This window comes from Cynocephalus volans, chromosome 1 (assembly GCF_027409185.1).
Source record: "Cynocephalus volans isolate mCynVol1 chromosome 1, mCynVol1.pri, whole genome shotgun sequence".
Lineage (NCBI taxonomy): Eukaryota > Metazoa > Chordata > Mammalia > Dermoptera > Cynocephalidae > Cynocephalus > Cynocephalus volans.
Window position 1 is genome coordinate 41,394,011 of NC_084460.1, and position 12,522 is coordinate 41,406,532.

General features: G+C 49.6%; 1 protein-coding gene across 1 annotated transcript in view; it reads right to left on the reverse strand.

Moving 5' to 3' along the window:
* CDH22 (cadherin 22) overlaps window positions 1-12,522 on the reverse strand; it is a 68,006-nt gene that overhangs the window by 36,991 nt on the left and 18,493 nt on the right. The window contains exon 3 of the mRNA XM_063078720.1: window positions 8,795-8,914. Within this exon, the coding sequence (XP_062934790.1) occupies window positions 8,795-8,914 (120 nt within the window). The remainder of the gene's footprint in view (window positions 1-8,794; window positions 8,915-12,522) is intronic.

Below are 12,522 nucleotides of genomic sequence, written 5' to 3' on the forward strand. Positions count from 1 at the left end.
ACAAACACACTCATACAATATACTCTCTCACACACTCACACGCATGTTCATACCGATACACTCACACATGTACAGACACAATCCCACATTCACACAAATAACTCACATACTTATACACACACAAACATACTTACAAACACATAGAGACACTCTGAAATACACACACTTGCACACAATAGTCCAAACACCCATACACACACTCATACACAATACACTTGCACACATCCACATCCACACACACAGCTATCACATACACATACTCTCTCAAATACATGTTCTCCCCCCCACACTCACACATTCACACACAGGGTATACTATCAGCCACCCAGTCCAACACACACACGTGCACTCTCATGCACACACTCTCACACACACACATGCTTTCTTACACAGAGACACAACCCAAAAGCAACAGAAGGGACTATTTTGTTTACTGAAAAGAAGCCTATGGACTAGAATTGTGTGACCCCCCTGGGCAACTAATCCCACTCTTGGGACCTCATTTTCCCCACCTGGTATTCTATGCATGAGTCAGGCCTGCGCCTGACTTGTCTCTGTCAGTAACACTCAGCTTAGAGCCAACCACAACGAAATCATTGCCCCCGGGGATCCCACCCCTCTCCCCCTCTCCCCCAACCCCACCCTAGATTCTTTGTCCAGGCACCAGCTAATTGCTGAACAGACAATCCTCTAACCTGTTAATGGAAATGGGGGAGGGGAGCTGGAATGGGGGCAACTGCAAGATTACTTCTGCCGAGGGGAAGCCTGGGCTTCTTGTCTCCCTGCCAGCAAAAGAGACTAGGGGTGGGAGGGGGAGTTGATGCATTCAGAACCTCCCTGCCACCTACTCCAACCTGCCAAGCACCAGGTGGTGACAGGTGGTGCCCAGGGCCTGTGCACCAGGTGGAGTCATGCACCAGCAGCTCCACGATGCGCCCCATAAAACCTGAGCTCCAACTCCTGATGTCCCCAAACAGCCCCCAGACACTCCTCACATGGCCAAGGCAAGGAGAGACTGTAGTGTGTGCATGTATGTGTGTGTCTGTGTGTGTATTTGTTCATGTAGCTGGCGAGGAGAGGCTGTAGTGTGTGTGTGTGTGTGTGTGTGTGTGTGTGCATTTGTGTGTGTAGCTGGAGTAGCCAGGGGTGGGGCACCTACTTTTGTGTGACCACATGTAGATATAGAATGGGTATTCTGTTGAATCACGGGTCATACAGACCTTCAGTCAGTGGCCTTTGCAACTCATCAATAGGCCCCCTCCTGACCCCTCCTCTGCTGTGACTGGTCTTCCCAGGGACAGGGGAGTATTGGAAGCAGACGGCTTTGGGATATATCCCAGATCTGCCAATTTTTTTGGCCATGCAATTTTGAGCAAATCCTTTTAACTTTCTGAGTCTCAGTTCCCTTATCTGTAAAATGGGGACAACCACAATAACTACCTAAAAAATAGGATTTCTCAAACTTGGCACTATTGACATTTTGAGTCGGATAACTCTTTGTAGTGTATGTGTTCTGTACATTGAAGGATATTTAGTAGCAACTTTAGCCTCAACCCACTAGATAATGCCAGTAGCAGCAACCCCCCCTTCCCCGCCTCAGTTCCAAAAATGACACTGTCAAATGGCCTTAGGAGTAAAATAGGTTACGAACTGCTGAGAACCAGTGGTATAGGGTTTCATCTCATGAGAATTGCATGTGATGATAACAATCAGTAACATTTATGTGCATTTGCTCTGTGCTTGGCACTGTTCTAAGCCTCTTAAGTGAGTTGTCTCATTTAATCCTCTCAACATTGGTATGAGGAAGGTGTTAGGATTATACCCATTGCACAGATGAAGAGACAAAGGCAGAGAGAGGCTAAGTACCTTGCCCAAGGTCACACATGTATGAAGCACACAGCCAGGATTCAAATGCACACTCTGGTGCCAGTATCCATGTTCTGAATGGCTCTGCTAGATCACTGTCAGGGTAGAGACTCCCTGCCCAGCCCACCTAGTATCCTCTGCTCCACCCCACCCCCAGGTACAAGGGGAGAGGCCAGACCTCTGACACAAGGATGTCACTTCTGTGGTCCTATCTCAGCTCCTGGAATATCCTTCTTGCTCTCTTCAGTCCTAATCAGGTAAGCCATTTTTTCAAACATGGAGCAAGTACCCCCGATCTGTTTCCCAGTTGCTGCACCTAAAGGCTGGGGCTGTGAAGGCAGCACCCTGCTGGCCCTCAGCTGTTCTGTGAGCTGAGTCTTTGCAGCCCTGGACAGCAGGGTCATACTGGGAAGGTGGAGTCTGTCGTCTTCTCTACACTGCGGAATTGGAAGGAGAGAAAAAGCAGAGAGGGAGAAAGAGGGGAGGAAGAGGGTGAAGATGGCAGAGAGGGAAGGGGAGAGACAGAGGAAAAGGAGTCCTGGAGAAAGACAAGCAGAGGGAAGGAGGGTGCAGGGGGTCCCAGGCAGAAAGGCAGGGAAGGGAACTGACTTTAGTCCAGCACTTACTGTGCGCTAAGCTCTGTGCATGTCCCTTTACACTTAGGATCTCATTGAATGTAGAGGTTTGGTGATAGGATTTGGAGCCACTGTGCAGCTATGGGCTTGGACACCAAAACTCAGTGTCCCCATCTTTGGGTAGGGCTTAGAGCAAGGCTCTGGCTCTGCTCCTGTGGGTGAAGAGAGAAGTCCCATGTGAGTGGTCTCCATGCCATCCCTGCCACTTCCAGCTCCAGAGGAACTGAGGACCCTAAACTCTTCTCACTTGGAAATGGGTCATAAAGCCCTGTAAAGTGTGTGATTTCAGGTGCCATCTCTGGGATAGGTACCCAGAGGCCATGCTGCCCCTGGGCCCTGTTCCTGGGGTCACACACTGCTGTATGTTGCTATGGTGATAGCTCCTAATGAATCATATCTCCTAGTATCCACACCCTTGGGTTATCCCCTCCCATACTGACTCTGGCCTTGGCCATGAGAGTTGCCTGGGCCAATGAGACATCAGGAAGTAAGACTAAAGCAGAGGCTTGATAAGCTTTTGTGCATTGGGGCCTGTACTTTTGGAATCCTGAGACTACGGTGCTGGAAAGAAGCTTGGGATGAAAGGCCACACACAGAGAGAGGCCCAGTCATGCCAGCTGTCCCAGCTGAGTCAACCCAGTGACCTGACAGTTGACTGTTGCCACATGAGTGACCCCAGCAAAAGAGCTGTCCAACCAACCCACAAACCTGTGACAGCTAATAAATTGTTGTTGTTTTAAGCCACTGAGCATTGGGTGGTTTGTTACATATCCGTAGATAACTGATAGAGAAATCTGGTTGGCTGGGCTGTTCTTCTGCTGGTTTCGTCTGGGCCCACCATGCAGCTGTGTTTAACTGGAGGATCAGCTAGGTTGGAAAGTCCCATGGTGGCCTCATTCACAAGTCTGGTGGTGGATCCTGGCTGTTGGCTGGGACACATTGGTTCTCTCATCCTCCAGTAGGCTGGCTTCCTTACATGGCGGTCTCACGACTATGTTCCAGGACAACAAAAGTGAAAACTGCAAGTTCTCTTAAGACCTAATCTCAAAATTTGCATAACATCACATCTGCCACATCCTATTGGCAAAAGCAAGTCACAGGCCAGCCCAGATTTGAAGGGCAGGGAAATAGGCTCCACCTCTTGATGCGAGCACTGGCAAAGTCCCATTACTAAGAGGCTGTGCACAGGGGTAGGAGGGATTTATCACATATTTTCCTATCTACCATGTTCCACTACCCATGCTACCTCCTGATGCAGGGAGAAGCATTGTGGAGGCTGTTGCACTCCTGGAGGACCAGGGGACCGGGGTACAAAAATCCCAAATCAGCCCATGAAGTTGTTCCTGAAACCTCGTGGCTCTGCAAATTCATTTATTCACTCATTCATTCATTTGACTCTTACTGAGGGCCTACTATGTGCTAGGATTGCACAGAATCAGATGTGAGGCAATGTGAAAAGGAGGGACTCTGGAGTCAGATAGATATGAGTTCAAGTCTTCTTTTTACCATTTCTGTGCTACCTGACCTTGGGCAAGTTCTTGAGTCTCTCTGAGCCTCCATTTCCTATTCTGTAAAATGGGGATACCCATCCAGTAGGGCGATTGAGAGGATTAAATGACATGAAGCTTCCACCAGCAGAGCTTACATTTTGGAGATGTCTTGCTGATCCTTTTCCTCAAGTCCCGGGTTGGGTACACCCACAAATAAGTTCCACAGGGGCAGAGATCCATGCTGGTCTTGTTCATCTTCGTATCTGTAGGGCCTGGCACACAGTAGGTGCTCACATAACATTTTGACTGACTGATTCCTGCTGCTCCTCCACCACCCCTCTCACAGCCTGGGTGTAGTTGTCTATTTGTTTCTGGCTTCTTTGTTGTTAGAACAATAGCTCCTTGAGGGCAGAAACCAGGTCTAGTTCATTATCCTGACCCCAGGGTCTGGCACTTAGAAGGTGATCAATAAATGTTAGTTTCATTCCTTCCCCGTCAAGTGGACCTCTCTGGCCCAGTTGGGATTTCTAGCAGAGATCGTGAAGTCTCTGAGAGAATCCTTTTGTTCCTGCTGGGGTGGTGGCATGTGGGGGCTGATAAGTATAACCTGGCCCCAGCTGCCTGCAGCCTTGTCTTTCCCCATTGCCCCCAGTTCCAGCTGTTGTCCTCACTGCCCCTGCTGTCTCCTCCAAATGCTGCAGAAAGGGCCCTAGAGCCCATGTGATGCCTCATTAGCCCGCAAATGCCATTTCTGTCGCCCCTGTGGGGGGCTTGCTGGCAGGCCTGGCCTTTAAAACACACAAGTTAATTCCTCCTCTGGCGCCCCGCCTCCTCCCTTCCCTCACACCTTCCTCTCAGGCCCGTGCCGGCTCTGTTCCCTGCTATCTGCACAGCCAGAACAGACTGTACCTCGCAGCAGCTGCTAAATATAGACCTGCAGCAGCAGAATATTCCTGGCTGGGGAAATAGAGTTGGGGCTGGGAAAGGCACCAGGGCGGCTCTTGCAGTGGGGCTATGGACAAGGGGAGGACAAATCTGGTTCTTTCTGGGAAATGTCAAAAAGGACTCATTCAGACTGAGAAGTTGAGGGACTCTAGAACAAGAACCCCATTTGAACTCTGTCACCTGCCTTGCCTGGTGCTCACTTTCTAGCTTCTTGGGAACCATTCCTGCTCTCCCAGGCTCTGTGGACTTCCACTTGCCTCCCTCCTCATGACCCCCTTCTTTTGCAGAAATTGGTGGCCATCCTCACTCTTTTGCAGTCTGATCCTTCATCTGCCACTCTTGCTGCCTTCCAAGACATAGTCCTGGCCCGTCCCTTATTTCTATGTTCTCTCTCTTCCTTCCCCTCTGAAAGCTTATCCATGCTAAGGTGCCCACCTCCTCAGACTAATTGGATAAAGGCATCATCACCACCACCACATTCCCTTGTCCCAGTGAGTGCTGGGCTGAGCACTTGCACACTCACTCTTCCCCGGGCCTGCAGTACTCTTCCCCAGAAATCTGCATGGCTCACACCCTTGCTTCACACTTCACTCGGTCTCTGCCTCAGCATACCTCCCTGGAAAGGCCTGTCCTGATTTCTTAAGCTAAGTCTATCTCCTTACCTTCTTCTAGCACTATTAGCTATTTGACATTATGTTATATATTTATGTGTTTATGTTATATGTTTATATGTTTTATTTTTTGTATTCCCTACTTCAATAAAAGCTCCCTAAGGGTAGAGCCTTAGATTTGCCTACTGCTGCATTCCTACTGCCTGGAACAGAGCCAGACACATAGTAGGCACTCAATAAATAGTTGTTGAATAAATGAATGAACTCTCCCATTGAATCTTCACAAATGTGAGGTGGGTATTATTATTCCGCTGGTGCACGGAAAACTGAAGCTTAAGGAGCCCCAACCAATCTCAGAACTCCACGCCCATATTTCAGATAGCGTGCTAGAGCTTCTAGATGTTTCTTCCGCCTCATCTCTCCTCTTAAAGCCAATATGGCTAAAGCTTAATTATTTAGCTCTGCACCAGATCCCGGGGCACATTCATTAATTCCTCTGCTCCTATATCATTTTCTTTTTTTCTTTTTTTTTTTTTTTTTAAAAAAGATGACCGGTAAGGGGATCTCAACCCTTGGCTTGGTGTTGTCAGCACCACGCTCAGCCAGTGAGTGAACCGGCCATCCCTATATAGGATCCGAACCCGTGGCCTTGGTGTTATCAGCACCGCACTCTACCGAGTGAGCCACGGGCTGGCCCTCTATATCATTTTCTTAATTTATATCCTCCTACTGTTTCTATCAGTGTCCCCTTGCCTAGATGAGTATATGGGATTAGGTTGAGAGGAACTCCAGATTCCTCCCTCAACCTAGTCCTGTGCATTCATCTATGCCCCCAAGGTTGGCCCTTTGCAGGATCTCACTGCCACCCCCTATTCTCTCTCCTCAGCTTCTCAGCTAACCCTCACTCTCAATCCTTCATCATCTCTGGCTTCTAGCTAGACAGGCGGGTAAGGAGTCCAGGTGGGTGTTGAGAAAAGGTGCAGGCTTTTGGTTTTAGTCCTTTGGGACTCTATGGTGGTCACAGACTCTGGGGTCTCCCTGCCTCCAGTTCCTGCCTCTGAGCCAAGATCTACAGCAGCAGCCTGAGGGATCTTGTTAAAATGAAAACCTGAGCATGTCACCTCCCTGCTTAGAAGTCATCAATGAACCTGCAGTGCTGGTGAGGAGGAGGGAAAGAGGCACTCCTATGTGTGGCTTGTGGGACTGTAGTGTGGTACATTTCAGCATTATCAAGATTCCAAAGGCATGTACTCTTTGACCCAGCTTTTTCACTTCCTGAAAATTATCCTGCAGATATACTCACACGAGCACAAAATGATGCATGTATGAGGTTATTCACTATAGCACTGTTCGTTGTAGCAAAAGATTGGAAACAGCATAAGTGTCCATCAATAGGGGATTGCTGAAATAAATTTTAGTGTATAACAGCCATTAAATAAAAGAATGAGGAAGCTCTTTATGCACTGAGTTGGAATAATCTTCAAGATGTATTGTTAAGCAAAGAAGGCAAGCAATGTGTACAGTGTGTGTTTATAGCTACCATTTGTGTAAAAAAAAAATAAAACAAATACATGTACCTTATTTTCTTGTACATGCACAGAATCTGGAAAGATACACAAGAAAATTACATTGGTTGTCTTGGGGACACAGACTGGGTGGCTGGGGGAGTTGGTAGGGTGAAGAATTGCCACTAAATATCCCTTTGAACTTTTTGAATTTTGAACCTTGAAATGTATTATCTATTAAAAATTGACAATATTTTTCAAGTGAATGAGTCCAAGATCTCATAGGATATATACACCAAGTGGTTACCTTTGGGGCTGCAATTACTGGGGATAGGGACTTGGAAGCATTTTCTTTTTCTTTTCTTTTTAACATTTCTTTAATGTTTGAATGCTTTCTAAAATGCATTACTTTTACAAGGAGAAAAAAATAATGAAGATATTATGTGTGCTCATAGACTGAAATCCTCACTCCTCCCCTGCAAACAAAACAAAAACACACAAACAAAAGCCCAAGACCCAAATCCATCTATCCCTCCCCTCTCCCGAAAGCCCACCATTTCCCTTAGAATAAAATCCCAGCTCCTTAGCCTGGCTTACACCAGCACAGTCAGGCCCCTGCCAGCCTCTCCACATCACCTCTCAACATGCCTGATTTCCCAAGCCTGAGTTGCTTACAATTCCCCTCATGCCTCAGGCTGTTCTCTTCCTCCAAGCTTTTGCGTGTGCCATGCCCTCTGCCTGGAATGCCCTTCTCTGAAATCTGAGTCTGGCCAACACCTTATCCTTTGAAGATTACAGCTAGTGCCTCCAAGAAGCCTTGCATCCTAATCTCTCATGCACAGACTTGGTCCCCGCTTCCCCTACAGGACTGTGAGACCCATGATGGCCTTTGAAAACGTTCTGTGGGGTCTGATGTCTCATTTCCTGGCTCCACTACTGTCCTGCCCCTCCTATCTGTGGTGCAGTGCGAGCACCCCGAGCACCCCGTTGGAATTGGCAGCCACTTCCAGCTGTGTGACCTCCGGTGAGTCACTTCACCTCTCTGAGCCTCAGTCTCTTCATTCTGTCCTCCCTGGCACTCTCCCAAGGCTCCTCGGAGACTAGCCAAGTTCTAATCTCAGAGTGAGTGAAGTGGGAAACGGTGGGTGGGGTGCTGCACCACTGTTTGGTGGCGGGGGGGGCGGTGAATAGGCAAAAGAGAAGCCACCATTCTGTGAAGGTCTCTAAGTGTCTCTCTCTGTCTTTCCATCAGATCCTAACTGCCATATGAACAAAGCTTTCAAAACTGCTGAAAATGTGTCCTTCCCAGCCATCTTCCCTCCCCCAACCTCACTTATGACCCTGTAAGGGCTGCAGACACCCCTGCCTCAGTTTAGCTCTAAGGACAAGTGGGGCAGCTTAGTTCCCGCCTCCTGCCTTTTTGTTTTTCTGCCAGTCTTGCAGGACCCCAACCCCCCATTCTTTTTCTCTTCCTCAATCCTTTCCTCTTCCTGCCTCTTGGCTGCTCCTCCCTATGATCCTGGAGTCTCCTGGAGAGCCCAAGATGCCTCCCTCCTCTGAGGGTGGTGCCACCGTTGGGACTGAATGCAGAGGGCAGAAGTCTGGGGGTGGTCCTCTGCTCGCGCCCGGCCCCGCCCCGCCCCGCCGCTGGCTCCGCCCCAGCCCCGCCCTTTATGCCCCCGCCCCTCGAGCTTCATCCCCTCCTTCCAGCTCTGCCCCTTTGGCCCGGCCCCGCCCCTCACCGGTCTTGGGGTCCACCGTGAAGTGGTGCTCGCCATCCAGCACGCTGTACACCAGCCGAGCGCTGCTGCCATATGTGGGGTCATCAGCATCCGAAGCCATCACCTGCATCACCGACGTGCCTGGGCCCGGGGGACCAAGCAAGACAAGGGTCGTCTGGGGCTGCTGTCCTCGTCCCCCCCCCACCTCCCCCAACCCAGGGAAGCTGAGAGAGAAGACCCCCTGAAGATTCGCTGGAGGCCACCAAAGCCAGCGCCGTCACAGTCCCCATCCCCACCCTGAGTCTCAACCTGCTTCTTGACCCGGGGCCTTCCTAGTGGCACAAGGGTGACCCTGGAGTCAGACGTGTGGATTCAAATCTCCCTTGGGTGGTTTTCAGCAGTAGGACTCTGGCAAGGAAAGGCAGCTTCTCTGAATATCCATTTCAGCAAAACGGGGATAATCCTAGACCTTGGTTCATCAGGTCGAGGGAATGAATTTTAAGCTCCCAGCACAGAGTGGCTCAGAGCAGTCTCTCAATGGTGGTGGCAACAATCATCAGCACCAGTTAAGGTCACCACATTCAGAGTTACAGCCAGGACTGGAAACCAGACACCTGACTCTCAACCCAGGGGTCTTTCTACCCATTCTAGCCACTTCTGATTCTTTAAGGGACTTTTGCCTCCTCCCCCCTCCCCATCCCTCCCTCCCCACGGTAGGGGACAGTCTAATGGGACAACCAAGTTCACTGGTGCTCAGAGGCCAGTGTCTCTCGGACTCGGCGGGAGAGTGGCAGTGCCCAGCTTTGCTTTTGGAAGGTAGCTGGCTGTGGGCCCTGGTGTCCCCCTCGCCCCTTCCCTGGGTGCCCAGACAGCCCCCCTCCCCCCCATACACACACTGCTCCTGATGCTCCGCACGTAGGCTGCTGGGGAGAGTATAAATTGGATAAAAGTCCATCAAACAGCGGCAATTAAGTTATTGATTTTCGACGCTGCCTCATTAAACTAGGAGCTTCTTTCGGCCTGTCCCAGAGATGGCTCTAATTTGACATCATGTTCAATTTGACGAAAGCCGGGATGTGAGGTTGGACCAGGTGGGAGTGGGGAGTAGGGTGGGGAGGGGTTAGATGGAGGGGCCAGGAAAGAGGTTTGGTCCATCTGAACCTTTCCAGAAGGAAGGGGGTGAGGTGGAAGACCCAAGAGGGAGTTTTGGGTGCTCGGGATATGACCCAAAGGGGTGGAGAGTGAGACCCCAGTTCAGGGAGATGCCCTCTGCTGGGTGCCCAGCCAGTGGGTTGGGCTGTCTGGGCCAGCAGGGCAGCATGCTGGGAGGTGAGGCCAGTTCACCGCCTGGCTAATGAGAGAGACTGGAAGTGCTACTGCTGCAGTTCTGCTAAGCCCAGCCTGCTGCCCGCCTCTCCCGCCTCCAGCCTGGGGCCCTCCATCATTCCAGACAGACACATGTATTTATTTTTCACTCTTTTGCATTTCTCATTTCCCTCTCCGGGTCTCCCCTCCCAGCCAGAGACTCCTAAACCAGCCCTGCAATGCGCCTCTCTTTCACGGCTCCCTGTCAATCATGTCAGAGTTGCCAAAAAAAGCTGGGGAAGACGCGTGGGCAAGCACCCTTCCTCCTGATGCTGTTGCCAAGAGGTCTCCTACTCAGGGCCAAGGACACAGCCCCAGGTGCCTCCTGACTATGCAGAGATGAAGGAAAGGAATGAACTTCTACCGAGCACCAACTACACACACAGCTTCACCAGGAACTTAAATCCATCATCTCTAATCTTCATAGCATCTCACAGATGCAGAATGGGTCCCTCTAATATTACAGGTAAGGAAACAGGTCAGACAGCGGAAAAGATTTGACTTAGGGCATAGATTGAGGAAGTGGTGGGATTCGAACTCAGGACTCTGTGATACCAAAGCCCTTCTGGGTACCAGTCTCAGCACCGGCAGTGACTTTGGACACTGTGGCCTGGTGTACTGGATCACAGTGATGGCGCTGACACTTACTAAAAGTTTGACCTTGTACATGTACCCTTTGTACACCAATCTCCTCATGTGTGAAATGACAGTGGTAGTATTACCAAACTCCTGAGGTCATTTTGAGAATTCAAACAGATTTTCATGTTCAGCACTGAGGACAGTGTCCGGCCCATGCTTAGAATCCAATAAATGCAGCTTGTGGTGGTGGTTGTCTCAGGAGGCACAGCATGCCGGTGTACAATGGCACAATCATGCCTCCCTCCAGAGATTGCAATGGGAGAAGATACATAAAGCATCAGGCTCATGGTGGTGCTCAATAAATAGTGCCTGTTGTAACTGTTATGAGAGGGTCTCCTTGTAATTTCCTCCTGCCTGTTTTCCCCCACCCCCTGGGCAAGGCACAATGCTGGGCTGGGCGACTCCCCAGGGCCATGGCTGCAGTCTCCCTGGCTGCATCTCAGGAACTCCCTCAGGGATGATGGAATCATTTCCCCAATTTGGGATTCTTTATTGCAGCCATTACCGACATGTGGGGATGGTGAAGGGACAGTGATTCACCACTGGTTTCCCAGGCCCCACAGAAATGGCTTCCTCAGTCCGCAACCCCCTCCCACCTTCTTCACCAGTCAGCAGCTCCCCAGAATTGGCAGAAAAAAGGGTGCCAGGCTTGTGGTTGCTGTGGGACCTCCTCAGATCATCCCCCCTAGGTTCAGCAATTTGCATTTGACAATGCAGTCATGTTCATTCTCTTCCTCAGACCTCACACCAGCTCCATGATACAGAGGCAGTGGTGTGCTGGTAAATGTTTAACCATCAGCTTCAGAGGGTGGAAGAGTGGGAAGGAACTCCCTGTTTTGTAGTGTTTCCTGATTTTCATGCCCACCATGCCCATTTTCAAGCTACCAACATGACAGCAACTGGCCCACAAAACTCTTGAAAATCAGTATGTGGCTCTTGTGAGCTGGTATGGGCGAACTCCAGCACACTCCTGTGTCATTCCCATTTTGCAGCTGAGGATACTGCTATGCACAGTGAAGGGTGAAATTGTGAATTAATAATGAAATCAATTATTAATCAATAACGTTATTGATTAACAACGTTGTTGATCCATATAACTATTCAATGACAGTGATAATGATAGATTCCATTTGTTAAATAACTACTTTGTGCTAGATGCTATGATACTCGTATAAGCCCTTTATGTATATTATCTCGTAGAACTTAAACAATAAAACCTTAAGATAAGCTCTATTAAGACTTTCACTTTACAGATGAGGAAATGGAGGCTGAGCGAAGTTAAGCAATAAACTTCTTTGTCCCTCAACTTTCTCATTTGTGATGCAGGGGTACAGTACTACCAAACCCTCGGGATGGTTGGGAGAACTCAAATCGATTTCCACATTCAGCACCAAGGACAGTGCCCGGCCAAGTTCATCTGTCAAGGAAGTAGGAGAGGCAGGACTCAAACCCAGGTGGATCTGATATCAAAACCCACCTTATCCTGCCACATAGGTAGGAGAGGTCGACTGGAGTAGAAGCGGATGGACGAGTGACAGAGGGAAGACTCACAGAAAGAAGGGAAGAGGAGCTGAAGGGCTAGGAGTTGGGTTTAGATTCTCCCTCCCCAACAGCTGGTTCAAGGCCAGACTTTCAGAAGCAGCTCTGGGATTGGTTGGAATGAACTGTTCACTGTCCGTGGTGCTGATGCTCAGCCCTTCTGCTAAATGGCTGTTAAAGGCCTAAATTCAGGCTGGAACAGGAAT